The sequence below is a fragment of the Metarhizium brunneum genome, chromosome 3, assembly GCF_013426205.1.
Source record: "Metarhizium brunneum chromosome 3, complete sequence".
In the NCBI taxonomy this organism is placed as follows: Eukaryota; Fungi; Ascomycota; class Sordariomycetes; order Hypocreales; family Clavicipitaceae; genus Metarhizium; species Metarhizium brunneum.
Genome location: NC_089424.1, coordinates 4,468,036 through 4,491,190, shown reverse-complemented (window position 1 = coordinate 4,491,190; position 23,155 = coordinate 4,468,036). Strand labels below are relative to the sequence as shown.

The window sequence follows — 23,155 nt, the reverse complement described above, 5'->3', positions numbered from 1 at the left end:
CCTGCTGTGAATAGTACAGCCATTGAATCCATCGTCCACTTCAGTAACATGAAAAAAGACAAAAATTCATCGCTTTCATTTATGCAATCGGTGCGCACGTAAAGACGCCTCTGGTTCTGCCAGTCTGGAATGACAGTATCTAATGGACATGGTTAGCATCAGGGCTTCATACATGTTCAGACACGCAAAAGGGACAACGAAACAAGACAAGACCAGGCGGGTAACGTACAATGTCGTCAACACTGGCATAGGTGCCGCACACCAAAACCACAATGCCAATAACGAAGCAGGCTGCATTGGCAATCGATCGCAGCAGGTTTTCTCGGGAGTGCCAACTCCCCTTTTTGAGGAGCTTGAACCACATCCATGCAGGCAGGTAAAATGTGAAGCCAGAGATGAATAGGGACGAGGAAATCGACAGCAGATCATTGAAGAAGGGGATCACCTCAGCAATGATGAAGGCGGCGACAGTAATGGCGCTAATAACAGCAAACCAGGTCGCCCAACCCTTGGGGGTGTTGATAAATCGGGTAATCGAATCCTTGTAAATTCGTCCGTGGATATATCGGCCAATAACAGTTGTATTAATCGATCCAGAGATAAAGATGACGGGCAAGGCAACCCCAAATGCAATCTTGGAAACAGTATGACCAGCAGAGAGCAGTGACGGGGACTTGACATCAACACCGACAAACGAGTACACGAGAGCACCAGTGAGAGTGTAAATGAAGATCTCAATAAGACCAAGCGCCCAGATAGACTTGGGATAGTCGGTGGGGGTGTGCATTTCATCCATAAAGGAGAACTGGCACATGGAGAAACTGTACGCGAAGCAGATATTGGTAATGGCGATAAATCCTTCGGCAAAAGTGAGTCCCTCCTTGGGCCAAGCTGACCAGCCAACGGCGGACAGGCCACCCTCTGCCTGGCCAGCCCTAACACCTGTAGCGATAATTGTGATACCAATGGCCACCAGGATCGAAACGAAATCGACGTAGCCCAGGATGGCCACCTCGGCAAACGAAGGGGGAATGGCAAGCAGAAGCAGGAGGATAGCCGAGACGACGCCAAAGACGACTGAGCAAGCTCCGTTTTCTGTTATGTTGAGAAAAGCGATGGTGCCCGTCAAACAGTGAGATCCGACAAGGAAAGTCAACTGCAAAACGAACATGGCCCCGACAACTTCGTATCCAAGGCGACCAGCTAGCAGCCGTCCAGCGTCTGCATAATGGGCAACTTCCGGGTACGCAATTTTGACCTGTCCGACGATATCAGACGTGTAGATGGCGATGAGACCGAGACCAACACAGCATATAACACCGGCAACCATGCCGAGAGAGGCAAAAGCCGCGGGCAAACTCAGAGCCCCGAGAGCAATGGCCTCAACAATGAGAACAACCGTTAGACGTTTCCATCCCAGACGGTTAAAGTGTGCGTTGCCCTCGGCAGTCTTTTGCTTCTCTAGATCGGTGCGTCTCTCCTCGAAATCCGTCACCTCGCCCTCGATGGGACCACTGAGGACATTATCTGAAGGGGTGTGATCGGAGCTGGAAGAATCCTTCTCCTTCTTGACGTGCTCGGAGAAAGCGTGGTCGCGCACGACAGGGTCCGACATGGTCAAGGTAGCTGCTGGCGTGTCTTGGGGACCGTATATATGATGCGTATAAAATGTGTCCGACCAGGGATGGGGATATTTAAAAATACCCAAGGGGTCGTCGACGGCTGGCGAGGACGATGTCAAACACGGGCGCCGGCTGAAGGCTGCTCTGGCCAACTTGGTCTGGCGCAGTCAATCAATGCTGACTCCTGTGGTCAACCGAAGCGGCAGAGGTAAAGGATTGAGGGAAACCAGAAGAAGAAAATAGAGAAGGAGGGTTGTGGGATGGGAAGAGAAAAATGGGGGAAAGTGCCAAGAGGGGACGAGCGAGGTTAAAAGGAAGTGGCCAGACAAGAGGAACAATGAGCCGCGAGAGAGGACCGGTGTGAATCAGTGCTGATCGTGTGGAGGAGATGGAGCTTGTCAACTTGCATCTGACAAGCCTAGTTGGACGAAGAGACGTAGTATGTAGGCGCAAAGGGTTTCGCTACTCCGCGGCAGATAACGATACACGACGACGAGAGACAAGGGTTGTAGACGGGTTTGGGGCTTGCAGCAGCCGGGATCAGGATGCAAGAAAGGAAGGGGGGCGGCTAGGGTGGTAGGAGGAAGTAAAATTGGCCTAGTCGGCTAGGTCGAGGAGAGTGTGGTGAAGTTTAGAAGCAATGGGATATGCGCGGCCATGCAAAAGCTGAGGCGACCCAGGAGGGGAGGAGATGGCGACCAGGCAAGTCGGCAGATGGCGCAACAGCGATGGACAAGGCATGGCCGAGCCTGCGGGTGAACTGGTGTCACCAAGCGTGGCAATATGAACGAGGCCATCCGGACCCGGAGAGGCAAAGTTGGCCGGCAGGTAACAAACACCAGGGCCATTTGAGACCAGGCACTTGAGACCAGCACCCCGTGGCCCGGGAAGTCCTAGTAGTACTACTACTTAGTAGTAGTCAAGTAGCACTACTCCTACTCCGTACTCCGAGCTACGAACAGACCGGAGAGTCAAGACATTGGACTAGAATCAGAGACAAAGGCCCTAAACGGCAAGGCGGCGGGGCGAGCGTAGAAAATGAGGATGTGGATGCGGATGTGGATGTGGATGCGGATGCGGATGTGAGTGTGGATGCCGGTGATGCGTCTGGCGGAAGCAGCACAAGAGCCTGCACCAGGCAAAGAAAGCCCAGTTGACGCTCGGGCTTGAAGATGCGCTTGCCTGTATTGTATTGTATAGTATTGTACCGTAGCGCATCGTACTGTGTTGTCGCGTGTTCGCAACAAAAACGCGCAGGGTCCGGGCCAGCATCTGACTGTCCTTGTCGCCGAAGCAGCGGCATTTCATGGCTCTTCATCTCCATTCCATTGTCGCTATGGGGTCATTGAAATGGGACCGAGATCCAGACCGTCATCCTTTGCAAGATAAGAGATAAGAGGAAAACTCTATCGTGCCTGGCTGCCGTCGTCGCCCTCTGAAGCTTGTATGTACTCGACGGAATGCCGCAGTACCCCAGATGCCCACTGACGGCTCCCCGCAAACGTTGTTTTCGTTTTAGATTCGCCCGGCCAGAAGTAGAGGAAGGCATCGGTGCATCGCGAAGCACAGCATGCCGATGCGGGATTAGTCTTGGTTGGGGTTGTCAGCGCCAGGCTTTGCTTTCCTTGCCCTTGGGGCGGCCCTCAAATGGACGAAAGACGAATTTTGTGAGGGTAATGGGGTGGGTCGCAATGTGTTGCTCCGAGTCCAATTATGTGTAAATCATCGTCATCGACGGAGTCCTGGCCCCTTTGGCAGATAACGGAGCAACCAAGGAGAGGAGGCGACGAGGATGCAATGCCAGCCAGGGCTCCCGGCCAAGTCCGTTTCTACTGCTACGTGTCCTTGCCCGTGCGTGGAACTTGTGCGGGTTAACGGGCGCCATGGAAGAAGAAAAAGACTGGATCTGGCGGCCATCTGCCCATTGTACGACGAGTTACATCGTTCTCATGCTGCTGGCTCGGGTGGAGAGCTGCCTTTATTGAGTCAGTTTCCATGTGTCAAGAGACGAACGACCCGCCAGCGAGTTTCCACCCGTACGACAGCTCGTGGTTCGTGATGAAGGGACCTGTTTCGTGGCATCGTGGACCCTCTGGGGTAGCATTACCGTGAGGCCCTGAATTTGTTGTCCAGCATGAGGTGACACGCAGGCAATTGTATAACCCCAGAGGTTTGCAACCGAATGCGGGACACTGGCTGTGGTTGTCGGATGCCGGATGGGGGAAATGACGTCGGGTATTACCATGCCGTACATGTTGGTGTCACTGGTGGCTTGCTCTCCAAGCGCTGCAGCCAAGCAGAAACTTCTGCCTCCCGTCTGGGCATGGCCAATCAATTGCTGGATAATGTGCCAAAGCAGAACGCCCGTGTTGTGTCATGCGCCACCCAAGTCGGCACAGATTGCCGCGAGCCGCAAGCCACCAGCCGCACCCATCCAAGCCTCGGACTGTGCGGTGCGCGATATGTTTGCCAGTGCCTGCGAAGAGTGGTGGGTGAAGCCAGGGTAGTGCCGCCTTGCTTGGCCGGGCGGCACCTGGGGCATCTTGGGCCTTGGCTGTGTGGTGACAGCCAGAGCCAAGCCAGGGATTCAGCCGTTCGGGTTTTGAGGTTGGCCGTCTCGAGTCTAGGGCTCGCTGTCCCGGTGCCTGTTCATCTCGACTGCAATCGTTCGATGCTGCTTCTTCGGCGGCTGCATCTGCACGGTTGTCCGGCCTTGGCAGACCTGGGCAGAGCAGAGCACCAGACAGATCAGATCAGGTGACTGCCCAGGCGAGCTCCGTCATGACGCCCACCAGCCCGTCGCACCTTCCCTTTGCATGCCAATGAGCAACATTGAACGCCAGCGATGAGGGCTAGCCATCAATCCGGCCACAAGGCCACGCAAAGCCACACACAAAAGCCTCGTCCTAATCTGAAACCTACACTCACTCTAAACTCTGAATTCTGACCACCACAGCTGACATCGCCACAGCCGTGACGAAAACATGCATCTGCCTCGAGCCATTCCACTCACACCTGGTCCGTCTCCATTTCCGCAAGCCATCAAGCCATCGCGCGTACTGCCGTCCTACGGCCCAGAACAGCTCTATTTCGCATTGTACATTCCACCCCCGGCCACTGCATCGTGAGCCAGTCTTCATCCATTTGACTTGCTGCCTGCCCGGCACCAATTCGGTGCTTATCCTGTCCCCTTCATCATTCGTCTCCCCAGGTCCTTGCTACTACGTGTAATAGTGTCCGGTACCTCGCAGACTCGGTCAGTCGCTTCTCACCTTTTCACCAGTTCCGAAATATGCATCCACATCGAACCCACTCACACTCCTCTCCAGTCCTCTCCACCCATAAACAACAATTCATTTTCGACTCCTTGTCACGGTCTTTTCCTTATTCGGTTACCTCATGGTTCCCTCATCGTCTCTGCCGGGGGCTGTCTGGCCTCTGCGGGGCCACGAAATCAGGGAAGGCTTCTGGAAAATTTCGAAAAGTACGAACAAGGCATTGATGCAGAGACGGAGAGACACCAGTCACACGCGCTGCATTGTCTGTCGGTGTGCCGCGCGCAGTCGACGAGGATCTTGCTTCTTTGGTCCCTTGACTTCCCTGTCCTCCGCGGACCGGTCGCTGAACAAGCGACCACTTGCAAGTTCGCAACGGCCTTCTGCCCCATATCGAATCTTCTGCAGCGTCGTGTTCCCTGTAAGTGTGCCTGGCCGCGAGATTTACGACACTTTCGGAATGCTCTCGAAGCACTTCCATAACCAAAGGCAATACTATGCATATGTACGGAGTAGTACTCCGTACATGAGGACTATTACTACTCCACCGGCTGTGTCAGGCCACAGACCTGTTACTTGTATTGCACTAATGGTGAACTGCCAGCGCCGGCCGAGAGTCGGTGCTCTTTTTGCTCCTGCGAGATTACTTTCGTCGCCGTGCTCTACTCTTGGAACCAAATCTTTGTGATAACTCCTGCAGATGTTCGACGTTGGTGGCCTGCCCAACAGTAAAATAACCAGGTGCCGTTGCTCTCGCCTGCGCAGCTCAACCAAACTGCCTCTACATGATCTGCAATCTTGAGACAGCGCCAACGCAGCAGTTATATCGCTCATCGCTCACGTAGCTGCATTCATCCTTCAGTGTCAACTATTCCGGGTCTTCCGAGTTGTACTCGTATCACAGCAATGAGGTGTCAGCCCGGCCGGGCATAGCTCGGCCTAACTGCCAATATGTTTCTTCACCACGTTTCATAGTTGATTTACGCCCTCCTATTCCTGCAGAGGTTCTTACATAGTACATCTACATCTTTAAGTGAGCTCCACAGCATATGGAGTTGCGAGTAGCCCTCGTTTTCCTCTTGATCTCGTCATTGGTCCACAACCATCGATTTGTCGAGATCTAGATGGACCCAAGTCATCATGTAACCCCCACGGGGATGGTGGCCTCCGACATCAAGGAGGCACGACTAGTACGTACACGAATTCTGCTCCCTCCGATTCTCCATAATTGTCAGACGCTGTCACCAATTTGAGCCTTTTGGAAAGTGTAAACCATTCAGGGGTCGCGAGAGCGGGAAACCTGGAGGTGGAGTTGTGACAATGCAACATCCCCAATGTTGGATGATCCTAGATGGTGAGGGGACGAGCACTCGCAACTTGCGTACATGCCTACTTAGTATGAATGCGTGTTGCCAGTTTTTCGTCCGTTCAAGGATTTTTTTACCCCGATTGATCCTTGTCGCTATGGGTTTCTGTAACCTTGACATGTCAGGCAACGAATAATGTCTTTCGTATTTGGCATATTCTGCAACCCAGGTTCCTTGCATACGCTTAGTCTCGGCTATGGAGAGTGCGGGAGCAGATGCGGGAACTGTTCCGCTAATGGGTCGCAATAACGTGGCCCAAGTAATTGTATGTAGTAGTACACGGTTTGATCTTGGAGAATGGAGAGATACAGTTGATCTGGAACGTCGATTTCTCCACGATCTCTGGATCGTCGGTATTTCGTGTTTCGTGGAGTACATTTCATAGAGCACAGGGCTAAATCATGATGCGTCGAGCCTACCCTAGACCATGGTTGGCTGAACACCCAACACGGTTCGATCTCGCGAGCATGGAGGGTTCCAGATATGTTGTCTTGTAGCTCTAGTCATTGGTAGGACAGCTACCATTATTGTTGATTTATTTCAACTCTCCAACCCTCATCTCCACAATGTGCTGTGTGTGGAGGCACATCGTTCCCAGCAAGATGCGAGCGCGATCTGGGAATAGGGTAGAGAATAATCATGGCTAGCAAGAAGGCATTACGGCGTATAGCAATACGTGTGTACTGATTCCCAGGCTACCCCGAGGTCTATACATTACTGCGAATTTTGAAGCGCAAGAAGAGAAGTTCTAAGCTCATCGAACACGACCCCCTTTTCCCGCAATTTTGTTATGATCTTGCATCAATTTGAGATCAGCGTCATCATAATGAAGGGCTCATGCGAGATGATGTATATCCACTCCCGTCTTCTACTTTACGGCACGGAGACATTTGTAAAATACAAGCTTGCTATGTTTTGGTAGATGGCAGGTATAATGAAGTCAAAAAATGAGAGCCAAGTACGGCTTTCCTCCTACCCTTGTGTTAGGAAATATGACTTGAGCAACATGTAAAACACATTAATTTCGAGCTGGCCACGAAGGCGACATAGATACGATAGAACTTACTCGTTTTACTGTCGACAAATCGTGAAGCGGTAAGTATCAAAGAGTGCCGGTAGCTTTGAAGGGGTCCTACGCACGCGATACAGATAAGACGGTGTCGCAGGAATATGCACTTAAATGGTCTTCTAATAGCATATTTGCATCTTTCGTTAAATGGGCCTGAATAATGCCAGATTTTGATGCACAAAGGCTGTATTATCGCTGGAAAACGCAAATCACCTAGTAATTTGCGACTACAGCGAAGGGGCAAAGGTATTGCCAACAATATGCTGCAAGGACATGTTGTCCCCGGAAGGGCAGTGCTATTTTCGTGCCAAAAAAAAAAGAACACGAGGCTTTGTTTCTCTTGGTGCTGGTGCGGCGGGTTGACCTTACTAACGAGAGAGCCAATTGCATGGATTACATGCCGAGAAAGAGGAGAGGTTTGGAGAATAAGCTAGGCTGGATTTTGAGTCAAGTAATGAACGGGTTGACGTGAAGCTGTTTGAAGGGTGAGGACTGTTATTCTACTTCGAACGGCTCCGTCTCAACGGCTCGCCTCGATAGAGTTGGACGTGAGATATTTCATGGTGCCTGACAGAAGCTAGTAGTCGCCTTTTCCTTCTGCAGCAGCTGGTATTTAGGAGTTGACCATATGTGCTAATAGGGCTGGAGTTGCGCTTAATTCTGGTTACGAGCTTTGCTTCTGGCGATGCCTAGGCTGAAAGACACTACGCAGCAGTCGCTCAGGAGTTTCGCAGCGTATCTTGATTTGACTAGACAGAGGATAGCTTTGCTTGCACATAGCTACCTGGTTGCCGACTGCGCGCTTGCGTCTCTGGAAATGCAGCTTTTAGCCCGGTAACAAGCCTCCTCGAGGCCTTTCAATTAGAAAGAGCTCGCAGAAGAAAGACTGCAGCTGCTTTGCGCCATTACGAAACTCCATTCTCGAAGAACGTGTGTTGGCCGCAGTTTCGGGTCATCGATGCAGTACACTGTCTAGATGGCTAGGTCTTCGCTAGGTAACTGAAGAATGAGAGCTTGATACTAGCTTTTTGTTGGAAAGCCTTTAGACTTGATAGGGGATGTAGTCATCCATAGATTCCCCTTTTCAGCATTTTCTGGTAGTTAGAGGAGGTTCCCTTGGCTGTAATGTAAGTCACCTGTTGGTACTCGGACATCAACCATGTTGTCGTGCTTCGCAGACGGAAGCCGGTACTTGGAGGGATGCCTGCACCGCCGGATAACTATGATGCAAAATCATGGGGAGTTGAGCAAATGTATTGGACCAACTCTTACAGAATTCGCCATCTTGACTGACTATGCACAGCGCAGCAGTGAGACCATTCGATTGAGCTGGACCAATGAAGCCGCATTGCAAGACATCTTGTCGCGTACTCTGGCCAAGAGTAATTGCGCCTCGATATTCTTTGGGTCAAGGCTTGCATTCGGAACGGATTCGCCGTGCAGATTGATGAAGTCTGGTGTAGTAATGGATGTGCGACGGCCAGCCACATTTTGGAGGAGGTTTGGCCTTGGGACATGTTGCGGAGCCATGATTTCCGGCATCTTGAACTTGACGTTTTGTGTTTTGCTCTGCTCTATTTCTTGCTTTTGGCAGCAGATTAGATGTAGGCGAGAGAATGGTGCTCCATGGTCCTGGTAACCTGAAAGATGACGGGTTGTGTACCTCGACCCAAGTAATACCCACCTAGGTTCCTTAGGTACCGTATGTACCGGACCCGTGTTACGTCTGGTGTACCATCAGCCCTACGGAGCCTCCCTACAGTCGACGCCTGCCGGTAGACGCAGGTGGAAGGTGCGACAGTTACACCACAGCTCGATCCTTCCCTGGTTACCCAGTCGGTCGGTATCGGCGTCGGGGCTCCGTACAATGCCTCGGCACTTTGAAGACGGCGCCACTGACATTGGAACACAACACGCGCTCCTTTGGATTGCACAACTGCAAGGCAGTATTCCACAATCAGCACTATATAATACGCGGCCCCGAAAACTCTGGCATTCACGTTGCGGAGCATCGATATGGACGATGGAGTGAGCACATGGGAATTGGAGTCTGGCTGCACATCACGGATGGATCCGGCCCGAGCTAGCTTGTGAGAGAGACGACGCAAACGCAAGCATCCATCATGACACCGTTATCAATCGCACTTGATGCAAATATAATCCACACTCACAAGCTGCGCCTTGTGCCGCCAAGCCTGCTGTCAGTGCCGAGGGTGATTTCGCCAATTTCACCAATCTTGTCCGACATATCCACCATGTCATTGCCTGCTCCTCGTCGTTTCACTCACCATCATCGTCAGCGAAGGGGCCAAGGAAGCCATTTGGGTTCATGCTGCCCCACATGGTACATAATTCCGACTCCTCCGACCTCGCAAACCGCCATGTCGCGAGTTGTCGTGCCGAGCTATTGCCATGAGCCTCGGGATGGCGTTAGCGTTCCCTCCCCCCCGATACTCTGCCAAAAAACCTATATTATAACACCAACGTTGCGGACCACTTGCTTTACGGCATCTCTTCCAGCTTCTCAGAGACACGTGTCTGACTTGACGGAATAGTACTCAGTTCCACCCCCAAAATCATTGGAAAAACACCCAGTTCGTAGAGCTCGCCATGCCTCCCCCGAATCCCGACTGGGTCAAGGCTCTCAAGCCGTCAGGCCTGAACGGACAGGAGCTCCTCGAGCAGGAAAGAGCCAAGTCCAATGTCAACGTGGACCAGCTTGCCGAATTTCTACACACCAGCCAGGCGCTCGAGAGAAACGCAAGAATCTTGGAGATTCTGCAGTCCCATCCCGTCTTCGACAAGTCCCAAAACTACTTCAACGGTCGCATCGAGAGAATAGAGGCCGCGCTGGCAAGGGGCAAGGCGTTGAGACAGCTGTCGGTCAAGCATCAATGGGACCAGGACGAGTATACCGTCGCCAATGACCTCATTAGCGAACCGACGCCCTACGGCCTCCATGCCACTATGTTCATGAAGACGTTGCAGGAACAGGGCACGCCCGAGCAACACAAGGTGTTTCTCGAAAAGGCCCAAAACTACGAATACATCGGCTGCTATGCGCAGACGGAGCTTGGTCACGGCTCCAACGTTCGCGGCCTTGAGACGACGGCCACTTGGAACCAGCAGGACAAGACCTTTACCATCCATTCACCACACCTGACCGCCTCCAAGTGGTGGATCGGCTCCCTCGGAAAGGCCGCGAACCATGCTGTCGTGATTGCGCAGCTCATCATTGATGGCAAGACGTACGGCCCCCATCCCTTTGTCGTTCAGATTCGCGATCTCAAGACGCACAAGCCCCTGCCAAACGTCCACGTCGGCGACATTGGCCCCAAGTTTGGCTACAACACCATGGACAACGGCTTCTTGCTCTTCAACAAGGTCAAGGTCCCCCACATCAGCCTCCTCAGTCGCTTCTCAGGCGTGGACCCCGAGACCGGAAAGTACATCAGGCCCCAGAACCCAGCTCTTGTCTACGGCACCATGACTTATATCCGGTCCACCATTGTCCTGCAATCCGGGTCGGTGCTTGCTCGAGGCGTGACCATTGCCGTTCGCTACTGCGCCGTCCGCCGGCAGTTCCAAGACCGTGACAGCACCAACGATGAGTTGGGCGAGAACCAGGTCATCGACTACACCATGGTCCAGCACCGTCTCCTCCCCCTGTTGGCGGCCACGTATGCCCTTCACTTTACAGGACGTGCCATGCTGAGGCTGTACAACGAGAACCAGAAGCGTCTGGCCGGCCCGGCCTCCAAGTCCAGCCACGACATCCTCCCCGACCTCCACGCCACGTCCTGCGCCCTCAAGGCCTTCTCGTCCACCGTTGCCGCAGAAGGGCTCGAGGTCTGCCGCCGCGCGTGCGGTGGCCACGGATACTCTGCATTCTCCGGCATCGGTAGCTGGTACGCCGACTACCTGCCCACCGTCACCTGGGAGGGCGACAACTACATGCTCACGCAGCAGGTCGCCCGCTACCTGCTAAAGTCTGCCCGCGCCGTCCTCAAGGGCAAGCCGGCGTCCAACGACATCTCCGGCGTCCTGGCCGAATTCAAGGCGAGACAGGACATTGGCGCCGCGTTCGACATCCTCGACAATGACGAGGATCTCGTCAAGGCGTTTGCCTGGAGGGTGGCGTTTCTGACCTTTGAGGCCCTCAAGCACCGAGACGAGGAGAAGCAGGCCTGGAACAGCCTCCTCATCGACTTTTGGCGCCTGTCCACGGCCTTTGCGCAGTACCTCATTGTCAAGAACTTCTACGAGACGCTCCAGGACCAGGCCACGACCTCGTCCCTCGACCCGGCCACCACCACCATGCTCCGCAGCTTGTTCCACCTCTTTGCGCTCAACTACCTGCAGTCGCATGCTTCCGAGTTCTTCACCAGCGGTGCCTCGACCGTCCGCCAGATCCAGCTGGCGCGCACCAAGCGCACGCTTTCGCTGCTCAAGGAGATTCGCCCCCACGCCGTCAAGTTGGTCGACGCCTGGAAGTTCTCGGACTGGCAGCTCGACAGCTCGCTGGGCCGGTACGACGGCCGCGTGTACGAGGACATGTTCCACAGGGCGTCCGAGGTCAACCCCCTCAACGATATCACCTTTGATCCTTATCCCGACTCGAGTGTCTTGTTTCAGTCTGACAAGCGGGCGTCGAAGCTGTAAAATTTGAAACTTGTCATTGATTAGAAGCGTTCATTTCGTTTAGTTACCGGGTGCATATCGCTAGATAGAGGATACAATATTGTGGTTTCTTTTTCTGTTGGACGCGTCCACGACGGAGATGGCCCTGCAAATGGAGGTATTTAGCTTTGAGCAGAGCGAAACGTTAGAGATTTGCTGTGCTCTGCAATTTGAGTCATTGCCAAATCTGTACGGAATATGGCTTATGCATTGAAGCATACGAGAGTTCACAATTATAATCGTGCATATGACTTGTCATTGCTTCTCCGTAGAATGATGAGGGCTCATTAAGATCCCACGTGATGCCACAAAAACTCTTATCCTTATCATGTCGCAACTTTTTTTTTGGGCCGCCGTGGGCAGAATGTTGCCCCACGTCGATAACCATCAAGTCAAATCAACATTACTGCGGCACCAACAGCATCTGGTGGCCTTTTTCCACAATTCGAGCAAATATTCCCGGAATACCTTTCTCACACTGCACACCGTACTATTTAACATACGCAATTTGCAGGCGCTGCGGTGACTTTTCGACGCTTCGTCACCATGGCCACCCCGCCCGCAGAGCCCTCTGCTCCGCAGCCCACGGCCCTCAAGCCCATCCACAGCCTGGTCCTTGATACAGGCCCGTTGATCAAAAACGACCCCTCGGTCAGCGCACTCCTCTCGCAGGCCGAAAAACTATACACGATTCCGTCCGTCATCCCCGAAATCAGGGACCCCGCCACCCGCGCGCGAGTCGAGACGACACTCCTGCCGTTTGTTACTGTTCGAGCACCCGGCCCCGCGAGCATAAAGTTTGTGACAGACTTTGCGAGGCGGACGGGCGATTTGGCGGTGCTGAGCAGGCCTGATATCGAGGTCATCGCACTCGGGTATGAGCTTGAGTGTGAGAGAAATGGCGGCGACTGGAGGCTGAGGAACACGCCCGTCCAGAAGCGGTTGAATGGGCGGCCAAAAGAGGCGGAGACCCAGGCTGATGCTGAAGATTCGCCAAAGGATGACCTTGGAAATCTGGCAGCCCCTCCAGCGGCAGAAGGTGACGAGACAGAGTCGCCGGCGCTGGAGGACAAGCTAGACGGTCTAAGTTTGCAGTCAACAGAAAATGCCACCCCAGCCGAGGAGGAAGCCGCAGCAGGAGAACCATCATCTACTACCGACGCGCCAGCCGCCAATCCAGACATCCCAGAAACGCAAGAAGACTCCGACGACGAAGGCTGGATCACGCCGTCCAACCTGAAAAGACACCAAGCTGCCGAATCGGCCGGCAGCACGCCGTCCCAGCCGGCGCAAAAGACGCTGCAGGCGGCCATCCTCACGTCCGATTACGCCATGCAAAACGTCGCCCTCCGCATCAACATCAACCTCGTCACGCCGTCCTTCTCGCGCATCACCCACCTCAAGAACTGGGTGCTCCGCTGCCACGGCTGCTTCGCCATCACCAAAGACATGGAGAAGCAGTTCTGCCCCAAGTGCGGCCAGCCCACGCTCACGCGCGCCAGCTGCTCGACCGACCAGCACGGCAACTTCCAGGTCCACCTCAAGAAGAACTTCCAGTGGAACAAGCGCGGCAACGTCTACAGCGTCCCCAAGGCGGTCCACGGCTCCGCCAACGGGCGGCTGCCCAAGGGTGCCGGCGGCAAGAACGGCTGGGGCCGGGACCTGGTTCTCGCCGAGGACCAAAAGGAGTACGTCAGGGCCAGCGAGGAGCACAAGAGGCAGCGCAACAAGGACGTCATGGACGAGGATTACCTGCCGGGCATTCTGAGCGGGAAAAGGTCAGGCGGGGCGGCAAAAGTACGCGTCGGGGCGGGCAGAAATGTGAATTCAAAGAGGAAGCATTAAAGCATATTTTTTAACGTAGATATTCATCCAGCCAGTCAAACACACCTCGTCTTCACACTCACACAGCACACGTGCTCCTGAATCCAAGATTCATAGCAACAAAAGGTGAAGAAAAAAAAGAGTAAATTATATTGCCGTCAATAAACTCCAGTGACCCAAACGCCAGCCAGCCGCAAATATCGTCCCTGGCAGGAATACAAACACCCCTCCGTCTCTCTCTTTTTGACATTTCGAAATCGCCCTCGATCCAATGTGCCAGCGCCGCGTAGCCTCCCCTCATCATGCACTGCGTTCGTCCGCGGACAAACCTACTCCTCCTCTGCGACTTGTCAGCATGCCCCGGATTCTAGCCAGTGCTCGGGGGCCAACGTACTCAGCTGCGTGAGAAGCAGGCCGAACCGCTTCTTCATGGTGACCCTCTGCCGCGACCACTTGTCGTCGGGCGAGAAGCGAGCCGGGTGCGCCGACTTGGTGACTTGCCCGTGGGCCACCTTCTTCAGGGTGTACAGGCGGTTGCCGCCGGCGTCGAGGGTGTACATGAGATGCATTTTTTTGTTTTTGGCGAATTGGTGACTTTGTTTACTAAAAAAGACAAACCGACGAGCTATATGGCCGAATGCTTGAGCAAAAAAAAAAAAATAGTTGGGATAGTGTGGCAGTATGGAGCGCTAGCGGGCTGGATGGGGGTGGGACGTTTGCAGGGGGTAGAAAATTCGGCCAGGGCCATCACGTGTTCTTATCGATAAGAGTTTTCGGCCATGACGGAGAAATAGCTTGTTTTGAGCGGCATTGTTCAGTCAAGAGACGGGCAATTATAACGTAGCAATATAAACTGGATTTTATTCATAAAAGTAATACAAAATGAGCACGGACATTGGCGTTGCCCGCCAGAAAGTAATGTACTTGCTGTGTCGTACATATCCAGTGAGTGAGCGTATAGGGCTAGACTCGCAACTGAGCTTGAAGAGCAGACTACAACGTCATCATCAACCTGCAACCCTGATCCAACAAGGTCAATGATTTCCAGAAAACGAAAACACTACGAGGAAACTTCCATGCCTTGCTTGAGTCACCAAGTCACTCGATTTCGCCCACGCGAGCAGCCTTGTCGCCCAGCCAGTCCTCGCGCTCATAGAATCGAAAGACCAAGTCATAGTCTTCAAAGTCGTGCACGATGCGATCCACACGCCGGTAGCCGCGGACGGGGTCGACGAGGCGCTGCATGGAGAGGCTCTTGAATGTGCCGTCGCCCATGCCGTAAGGATTGGCGCCGCGGCCCTTGGCCTCGAACAGCGTGACGCTGAATCGGCCGGGGCGGAAGATGTTGACCACGTGCTCGATAATCTCGGCTGTGGTGCGACCCTTTTGCCCCCCGGGCACGTTGGTCTCAAAGGATGCAAAGGAGAAGCCTGGCTCGGGCGTAACGTGCACGGTGAAGTAGTGAGTTGCTCCAGCCGTGTCGTCCTCGGCGGATGGCGGAGCGGGAACCACGCCATTGGCAGAAAATCCGCAGGGGCTGAAGAGATACGAGTCCACACGGGCATCGGGGTAGACAGACGTGGGATAAACGTCGTTGAGTCCGCAGCTTTCCGAGACGACTGAGCCAAGAGCGTGGCCCTCGGTTGTGAGCTCCTCAGTGACTTGGGCCTTGGCAGTCTCGAAATCTCCCTCGTCGCAGTGCCCAAATACATCAATTTCCTCGGGGGTAGCGGCAGTAAGACAGTCGACGCTATCCTGTGCCTTTTTGCGTGCATTTTTCGCCTCAGCAGCAAGCTTATCACTCGCGACCGCACTCGCGTGTGACAAGAAAAACTGCTTGGCGTTTTCGGGGTCAAGATCGGTCATGAGAATCTCCAACGTCTCGTCATTCTGGCTGTAGGAGCCACCAGCAGAGCTCCCGCCATTGGAAGAGATGGTCATGGCAGGGGTTGGCTGGCAATTGATCTCCGAGTCCGGTGTCAGGGGAGGAGTAAGCGTTTGATTGGGCGAAGTGATGTAGAGGTACCAGTGATCCCCATTCATCTTGCCCACCATATAGGCGCTGCCACCTCCCTCGAGCGTGTCATCCAGATACTTGACTTCTTGCTTCCAGCTCCGGTGAGGGCCTTTCTGCTCATCGGGGAACAAGAAGTTCTTGCGACTGTAGAACACACGGTAGGGCGTGGCCGCGGCCCGAACGTCGTTGACCGAGTCGGCATTGTGGAAGGGGAACCCGGCATTGACGGCGGCAATGTGAAGCAGACGCTGGAGGCCAAGAAGAAGGGTGGTGGTTCCGCATGTCTTGAGGATAAGCTTGTGGGGGAAGACAAACATGCTGGATTCGGAGAGCAAATAGGCATCGACGTCATCGGACTCGAGCACAGACAGAATCTTGCAATTGACCATGTCCAACATACCAACCCAAGTGTCCGCAGGGACGCTCTTCAAGCCATTGGGTGCAGCAGAGCTGGGCAGAGCTGTAGGCCCAGAGGCAAACCACACCTCCAGCAGCTTCTCGGGCCCTTCAAAGGCATTGCTGGAATCCAGATCCGCAGCAACATTGTGATTGATGGTCAAATGCGGCGTAGCCGAGGACGGAGAGAATGTATAGTTCTTGGGCACCGAAAGGTTGACCATAATTAACGTCTCACTCTGGGAGAAGTGAGAAGCGCACCAAGCTAAGCAATGATGAGGGAGATCTGGGGGTGAGGTTCGGTCCCTGTTTAAACCCGGGTTGAGGATTGGACAAAGGCGAGTCTGAGGAATGCCTCTTATTTTCTTGTTCTTTTTTTAAAAAATCAATTTGCTATTGTCTTTGCCCGCTAGGCAGAGTCCGCGGAGCACTAGCTGCCGCTCAAACAGACCTTGCGGTGTCTGTCTGAGAGAGTAGGCCCACAGGAGGTGGTTGTTCCCAAGATGCTGGCGTAGCCAGCAGCAATAAGACGTATGGGAGAGTCGCTAACGTCTCTAAATGGACGTTAAGGGGGTCGGAAGCGGAGGGAGTGAAGAAACAACTTCTGTGACAGAATGTTGGATGGTCGAAGGCGTAGTCCGATACCCGTGGGAAAGTACCGGAGCTAGCAGACAGAGGTATCTGCTTGTGCTTTGGAAGGAAGTAGAGGACGAGTTATCGCGGTGGGCTTAAGTCGACTTCATGTAATTTTCTTGGTGTCCTTTGTCTTTGCAAGGGTGCTATCGAGGCCTGCGGGGGGAAGGTAGTCAGTCAGTCAGTACACACAGGTTGCGGATATCTAGTACGGCTTGGCAGGCTGAGTCTTTGCCGGCGTCGTTGTCCTAGTTGTAGTCGTAGGTGGACAGGCTGGCAGAGGACCATAGGGCGAGGGGAGACATACTTGGAAGGTCGAGAGAAGAGGAAGCGCAGTGGATCAGTCGAACGCATAGAATGCGGTTTAAAAAGCGCTTGAGCGAGGGGGAGGGGGCTGATGCTCGCGAGGAATCGGGTCCGCCGCGGAGGCCGGTCAGCGGTGGCTTCCGCAGACGAAAACTGAATAAAACTTAAGGCTGGGAAGAACCCATAGATGGTGTTGGAATAGTGTCCCACGGCTCAACGCAATTGAAGAGGTGGGAGTCGAAGAAATTGCTTGGTCGTGTGAGGTGCACAAGGAGAAAAAAGGAAGAAAAGAGGTCGGCGCCTAAGCGGATGGATGCTGTTGGACGAGGACGTGGGTGAGGACGTGGACGTCAAAGTGGATTTCAAAGTGGATGTCTGGACGGGTGAGCGGGCGACCACAGAGTTTTTTTTTGTTCGTGTCTTCTTTTTTTTTTTTTTCTTGCTTTGCCCTTTTGTGCTCTTATTCCCCTGCGGCCCTCGTTCGCCCGCGTTGCGGACTGGCCAACCTCGCATCCTCACATCTCGTACAATCTCTTCAGATCTCACACTTTGCACCTGCGCCTGCTGCTGCATGCATGCTGGGCGTGGCTGTGGCAAAGACCATCATTCTGAGGCCATGGGCATGCATGACTTGATGACGTAGGGTTGGGGCTTTTGCCAGCCAAAATAATCAGAAATCCGTAGCTCCCACAAGGCCGCAGAGTCGAGAGGTCCATTTCATTCATGCTCATCTTTGGCTAGCCCGCCGGTTCGATGGCATCAACAGAAACGGGCGCTTTCAATGCCGGCGGAGGACTTTGGCAATTTTTGCAAGCCGAGCATGTGCACCGTGTTGCAGCACATCGTGTTGGACGTGGTTGCATCTGGACCTGCACCTGGTCTTGGGTGGGTGGGACGAGACTGGAACTGGAGACGGGAACTTGGCTGATGGCTGCCGAAAGGGGCCAACGCCACTCATCGTCGAACCAGAAGACGGAATGACAAAACATCAACTCGTCGTTCGCCGTCCACTATCCGCTGTCACTGTCGCTGTCGCTGTCGACTGCTGACCGGGTGCATGGCGGTTGTGGTCGTTCAGCGTCGCATTAAAATGAGTTTATGCCGCCTCCGTCCATCCATTTATTGTCCTTGCTCGTTGTCCACGATCTGGATTCTTCCCTTGGCATGGTCCAAGAAGGAGCAAAACAAACATCGTTGGGGCACAGGAACCTACCTCTAGGTAGATATTTTTACCGTTCGTTACTATGGCTGTCTGTGGCTCCGTCCGTCTGTCTCACGACGGCAGAATAGAACGAACACCACTCACTCCGTGACATGAACACACTTGACTATCTGCTCAATTGGTCTCGAATTTCTCCTTGACTCATTTTGATCATCGCCTAACCCGTACAGACCACCAAGTGCCCGCACCTGCACTCTCCATGGAGAGGCGGCACAGCCAGCCACTGCACGCCAATTGTCTGGATACATGCATCCGTGCATCTCATTTTGTGCACCTGTCCAAATGCTCCCATCCGCTACCGTACCTCTAGAACCCTAGATCCGTACTCCGCACACTGAAAAGGAAAGTGTCTATCGCGGCCGACCAACACGGGTGCTGCCTTTTCGCTCATAGGCAACTTATCACCAACCAGGTGGGCATTGGGCTGCTCCCCATGCACGTATTGCTACCCAGCCTGCAACTAGTAGTACTCCATGCCTAGTAACTACCTAGTGCCCAGCTTGCCATTGCCCAATGCTGAGCTACAAGCTACCTCGGTGTACATTCGGCGCCTGCATGTCCTCGCCTCTTTTGGCTCTCTTCTTCCCGTCGAGGGATCGCCTCTATTGCTGGGCAATATCAGTGTTAGCTTCGGGGCCTTCTTCTATGCGACAAGATACGTCCCCGCCACGGGATGGCGGATGCGTGTTTTTGTGTTGGCCCGGTTTGCGGGCCCGGAGGCTGATGGCCTTTGGTGGAAATTCAGACATGATCGGTCCACATGAAGGAAGCGCGAGGCTCCTTTCTCAAGCCTGGTTTAAGATTTTCGCCGTCAGCGATGCCGTAATGTCGTTAAACACGTGCGAGAGCGAGCAGTGCTTGTATTTTTCGACAAGGTTTCCGCTGCTGTTGGTGTCACTGGTGTCGCCTTCATCTGGTGCAGTGGAGGATATGTCGTGTCCGTTGATACGTGTGCCGACTGGATATTGTGGTCGTCGACCTTCCTCAAGCAAGGCAATAAACTGCGCATCCATCGGTACCGTGCCCAAGAACGGAACCTTGAACTCGTCTGCCATGCTACGGCCACCCCCAGAGCCAAAAATGTCGGTGCATTCCGAGCAGTGAGGGCAGACGAAGCCGCTCATATTCTCAACCACACCCAGCACTCGAATGCCCGTTTTGAAACAAAAGTTGAGCTCTTTGCGGACATCGGACGTAGAGACTGCTTGTGGCGTGGTGACCACAACCGCACCCGCAACCTGCTCGGGAACAGCCTCGCTCTGCAGTGTTTCCGCCAGAGAAATGTGCTCATCGCTGGTGCCTGGCGGCGTGTCAATGAGCAAATAGTCGGTATTGTCCCAGAGAACATCGCGGATGAACTGCCGAATCATGGCCGTCTTCTTGGGGCCTCTCCAGACAACGGCATCACCTCGCTGCGGGAGCAGGAACCCCAAGCTCATGGCGTGCAGGCTGCCGACGCCGGCGCCTGCGTCCTCTCCGTGAACGGGAACCGGGGCCCAGCCGCCCGGGACCTGAGTAACTTTGGACTCTTCAATGGACAACATTCGGGGGATAGAAGGCCCAGTCAGATCAACATCGAGGATGCCTACAGAATGGCCAGCCTGAGATAGCGAGAGAGCCAACTGCGTGGTCACGGATGACTTGCCCACCCCACCCTTGCCGGACAGAACCTGGATGCAAGCAAGAGGTTAGTAAAGAAGCCTTGGGAGCGGCGCTCGAACGGGCCATAAAACGCATCGATGAGATGTTGCAACACGTCTTACCAGCACGATGTGCTTAACCTTGTCCAGGCCCATGCTGTATCAAACAAAGGTGCAGTGTTTTGTCCTGCAACGATTCTCCACCGATACCTGAGACAAGCGCTGAGGTAAGAGCAATATAGTGCAAAGCGAACTTGGGGCAGGCGCATCAATACTCGTCGAGGCAGATGTTCTGAGAGTGATTACAGAGAGAGGTTGCTGGCAAGTCGCCTCTTGGAGGAATGACGCTTTATCGATTAGCAAGCAATTGGGGCGGTTTTTTCGGTGTGTGAGCACAGAGAGTTGGAAACCATTTGATGGGAAGTCGCAACCCGCTCCAGCCAACCAGAGCGAGGCCGATGTCCGGAGCTGCCGACTTGCGCGGGGAGCCTGCACATGGCACCTGGGGGGACATCAATTGATGGCACCGGGGACCCAACACAGGGGCATCAGGCCGTTGACAGCCCAGACATGTGCCCGCCTGGTGCCCCAGCTGCCCCGTTATAGCGAATGCTGTCCCTGCAGATGCCAGGACATGCCCCTAACACTTCGCCTATCTGGTCGACTCTGCTGCTCAGTCCTGTCTCTGCCTGAAACAGCACAATCAATTGATAGATGCATCGGGCCAAGATTGCGGCTCTGCATAAGAAAGGGTGTCTCAGTGCCCGTGGCTCTTTAGTTCCTCAGACTTCTGGAGTTGCGTCTAGAAGAACGGAAATAGCTGTTACAGCTGAGAGATTCATGTCAAGTCAATAGGTCTGCGATTACCGCGGTCCGCTCTCATGGCAACACCTGCATGATGATAGACGTCGATTCACCTGATCGAACAAATGGTCTCAATTTGTAAACATACGACCTAAGCATGTCTAACGCTTTAGTCATTCAGCCTTGTCGCTTCATTGAATAGCATCACAATGACGCAACATTGTCGAAACAAAACATTTTTCCCAGTCGCTACCCTCGGCTTGCATGAAAACAATCTTTTGCCGGGCCCAAGTCGCCCTCCAGAAGCTCAGTAATAATAACCGTTCCCAACGCCTTTTATGCTATTGACCGCACTCGACGGCTCTCGAGCTTCCATGTCGAGTAAGCCGCCTTGGTATACCGCCGTTCCGTGACCTCGCCCGCCCCGAAGCCTCCCGGTCATGGTATTTCGTCCTCTGTTTCAAACCGAACCATTCCCCGTGGGAAAGCAAAAGTCGACCCTCCGCCGTTGTCGCGGCCCAAGAGTTGCCCTTGTGGCATCGGCGCCACTGGTTGTGTGAATCTCACAATCGGGCCACCCTCCACCGTAAAGCCAATGAACTCGGCTTGGATATCGGAGCATTTGTCTTCGTGGCTACAATTTTCAATGGTATTCCTACGACGGCCGAGTTAGATGCTCATCCGGCTTCTGTGACATGTGGGTTGGGGAGGCACTTACGCTTGGCTAATACGTGGTTCCTGGCCGTCGTCGGATGCACTGCCCGCTGGCCGTCGCAACTTTTTGATTCTCTTTCTTGTACAGTCATGGAATAAGTGCAGAATTCCTGCAATCACGAGAACCGGAGTTCCCAATGCGAGCGCCCAGGGTCTAGATGTAGGTCAGTGAGTAGGTCAGAGGGTTAGGGTTGGGAACAGCGGGTTGGTGGACGAAGCAACGTACGGGTGCTGGCGATTTCTGAGGTTATGGCACAAGGCCAAAATGACGCCCGCAATGGCAATCAGTGAACCAACCTGGAGCATGGTCCATGTTGACCAGTACAGGGACATGAGGTCTTCACCGTCGCAGAACTGCAGAGCCAAAAGGGCGTATGCCTCCATCACAACGACGACGGTAGACACGGCCAAACATCCTAGGCAGATGAAGATGTATCTGCGGAGCACTTTTGCTCGTTGATTTGAATGAGTCCCGAGGGTCTCGACTGCCTTTTGTGCTCTGCGTGATGCCATGTCAGTATTACTCTGGCGAGCGAGCACGTTACGAGAGTCGGGGGTTGCCCACGCACTTGGAATATACCCATGAACCGAAAAACAAGACAATCAAGTTTGTTATAAACATGGTCCAGTATATTATCCTAAAATTCTGCTTGTCTAGATTTGAAGCAAACTGTGCATAGTGCTGACAGAGTTGCGGATCGACGTCGAATGATCCCGCCATGGCTGACGTTGTGGGATAGTAAACATGTAGGACCGGCAGGTAGTGACCGAGAAGGCTCGAGACTTGCTGGAAAATTATTCCGCCTTTGGATGGACTAATTTCAGGACGGATATCTGTCAGATGAGGAGTTCCGGCGGTGCCGATTTTCTGAGAGAGGGTTGAGATATGGCGGACCGCGGTGGTGTTGATGGCGTGCTGGCTGACATGGCCTCTTTAATAGACGGGTTCTAGTTTCAGGCAACGAGTCGACAGGAGGAAACAGGGTGAAACATAGGCCAGTAAATAAGACTGATAACAGCATTTACGACGCGCAAGCCGTCAATGGCACACGGCTGGACTGGACGGTGCCAAGGCTGGGTTCATGTTGGCTCTGCTTGCAAATGCCCAAAAGTGGAACGGGCTGACAGGGGATCAAGTTGATCAACGGTAGTAGGTTCCGTGAATACCGGGACATTAAGTCTAGTAACTGCTAGTAGTAGATAATTCCAATAAAGACCGAAGCCTCTTGGCCCCCACGACAGCAGATTTGACACTCGGCCCCCGTATCCCGCCGAGTCCGCGGCATTCAGCCAATTCCCGCCTCGACCTGGGGTCAGACAGCTCGAGGTCCCAGATGAGTCAGAGGGGTTTCCGATCCCACAAAGATTAAGCATTATTCCCATCAAGATTCGCCATATCTAGGCATTCGGGGGGTGACTGTCGCAAGGGTATAAGCACGGCCCCAAGCGGTGGACCGGCGGCCTATTGCCAAGACGCTCGACCAAGTATACATGTGACGGCGCAAGTCACAAATGCCGTCCAACAAGATGTACACGTCCTCTCGAGGCTCCGAGAAGGGCTGAGCATGTCCATCAGCGCCAGAACG

At 53.8% G+C, this 23,155-nt stretch overlaps 7 protein-coding genes across 7 annotated transcripts; 2 read left to right on the top strand and 5 right to left on the bottom strand.

The window, feature by feature from the left end:
• Nucleotides 1-79: 79 nt before the first annotated feature.
• On the bottom strand, nt 80-1,615 carry mtr_4 (N amino acid transport system protein; the record flags this gene model as incomplete). Its single annotated transcript, XM_014684670.1, has 2 exons — nt 80-139; nt 230-1,615. 2 exons carry the CDS (start codon nt 1,613-1,615, stop codon nt 80-82), a joined length of 1,446 nt encoding a protein of 481 aa, XP_014540156.1.
• Nucleotides 1,616-9,943: 8,328 nt separating this feature from the next.
• Nucleotides 9,944-11,995, top strand: ACX1 (Peroxisomal acyl-coenzyme A oxidase 1; the record flags this gene model as incomplete). Its single annotated transcript, XM_014684671.1, has 1 exon — nt 9,944-11,995. One exon carries the CDS (start codon nt 9,944-9,946, stop codon nt 11,993-11,995), a length of 2,052 nt encoding a protein of 683 aa, XP_014540157.1.
• Nucleotides 11,996-12,559: 564 nt separating this feature from the next.
• Nucleotides 12,560-13,858, top strand: nob1 (20S-pre-rRNA D-site endonuclease nob1; the record flags this gene model as incomplete). Its single annotated transcript, XM_014684672.1, has 1 exon — nt 12,560-13,858. One exon carries the CDS (start codon nt 12,560-12,562, stop codon nt 13,856-13,858), a length of 1,299 nt encoding a protein of 432 aa, XP_014540158.1.
• A 308-nt stretch (nt 13,859-14,166) lies between these two features.
• Nucleotides 14,167-14,406, bottom strand: NOP10 (H/ACA ribonucleoprotein complex subunit NOP10; the record flags this gene model as incomplete). Its single annotated transcript, XM_066130816.1, has 2 exons — nt 14,167-14,177; nt 14,232-14,406. The coding sequence occupies 2 exons, from the start codon at nt 14,404-14,406 to the stop codon at nt 14,167-14,169; spliced, it is 186 nt and encodes a 61-aa protein (XP_065986930.1).
• A 529-nt stretch (nt 14,407-14,935) lies between these two features.
• Nucleotides 14,936-16,474, bottom strand: spe2 (S-adenosylmethionine decarboxylase proenzyme; the record flags this gene model as incomplete). Its single annotated transcript, XM_014684673.1, has 1 exon — nt 14,936-16,474. One exon carries the CDS (start codon nt 16,472-16,474, stop codon nt 14,936-14,938), a length of 1,539 nt encoding a protein of 512 aa, XP_014540159.1.
• A 2,722-nt stretch (nt 16,475-19,196) lies between these two features.
• CFD1 (Cytosolic Fe-S cluster assembly factor CFD1) lies at nt 19,197-20,207 on the bottom strand (the record flags this gene model as incomplete). The annotated part of the gene is made up of 2 exons (XM_014684674.1): nt 19,197-20,081; nt 20,175-20,207. 2 exons carry the CDS (start codon nt 20,205-20,207, stop codon nt 19,197-19,199), a joined length of 918 nt encoding a protein of 305 aa, XP_014540160.1.
• A 1,086-nt stretch (nt 20,208-21,293) lies between these two features.
• G6M90_00g066110 (uncharacterized protein) lies at nt 21,294-22,290 on the bottom strand (the record flags this gene model as incomplete). The annotated part of the gene is made up of 4 exons (XM_014684675.2): nt 21,294-21,510; nt 21,574-21,723; nt 21,796-22,068; nt 22,139-22,290. The coding sequence occupies 4 exons, from the start codon at nt 22,288-22,290 to the stop codon at nt 21,294-21,296; spliced, it is 792 nt and encodes a 263-aa protein (XP_014540161.2).
• Between the last annotated feature and the right edge of the window lie 865 nt (nt 22,291-23,155).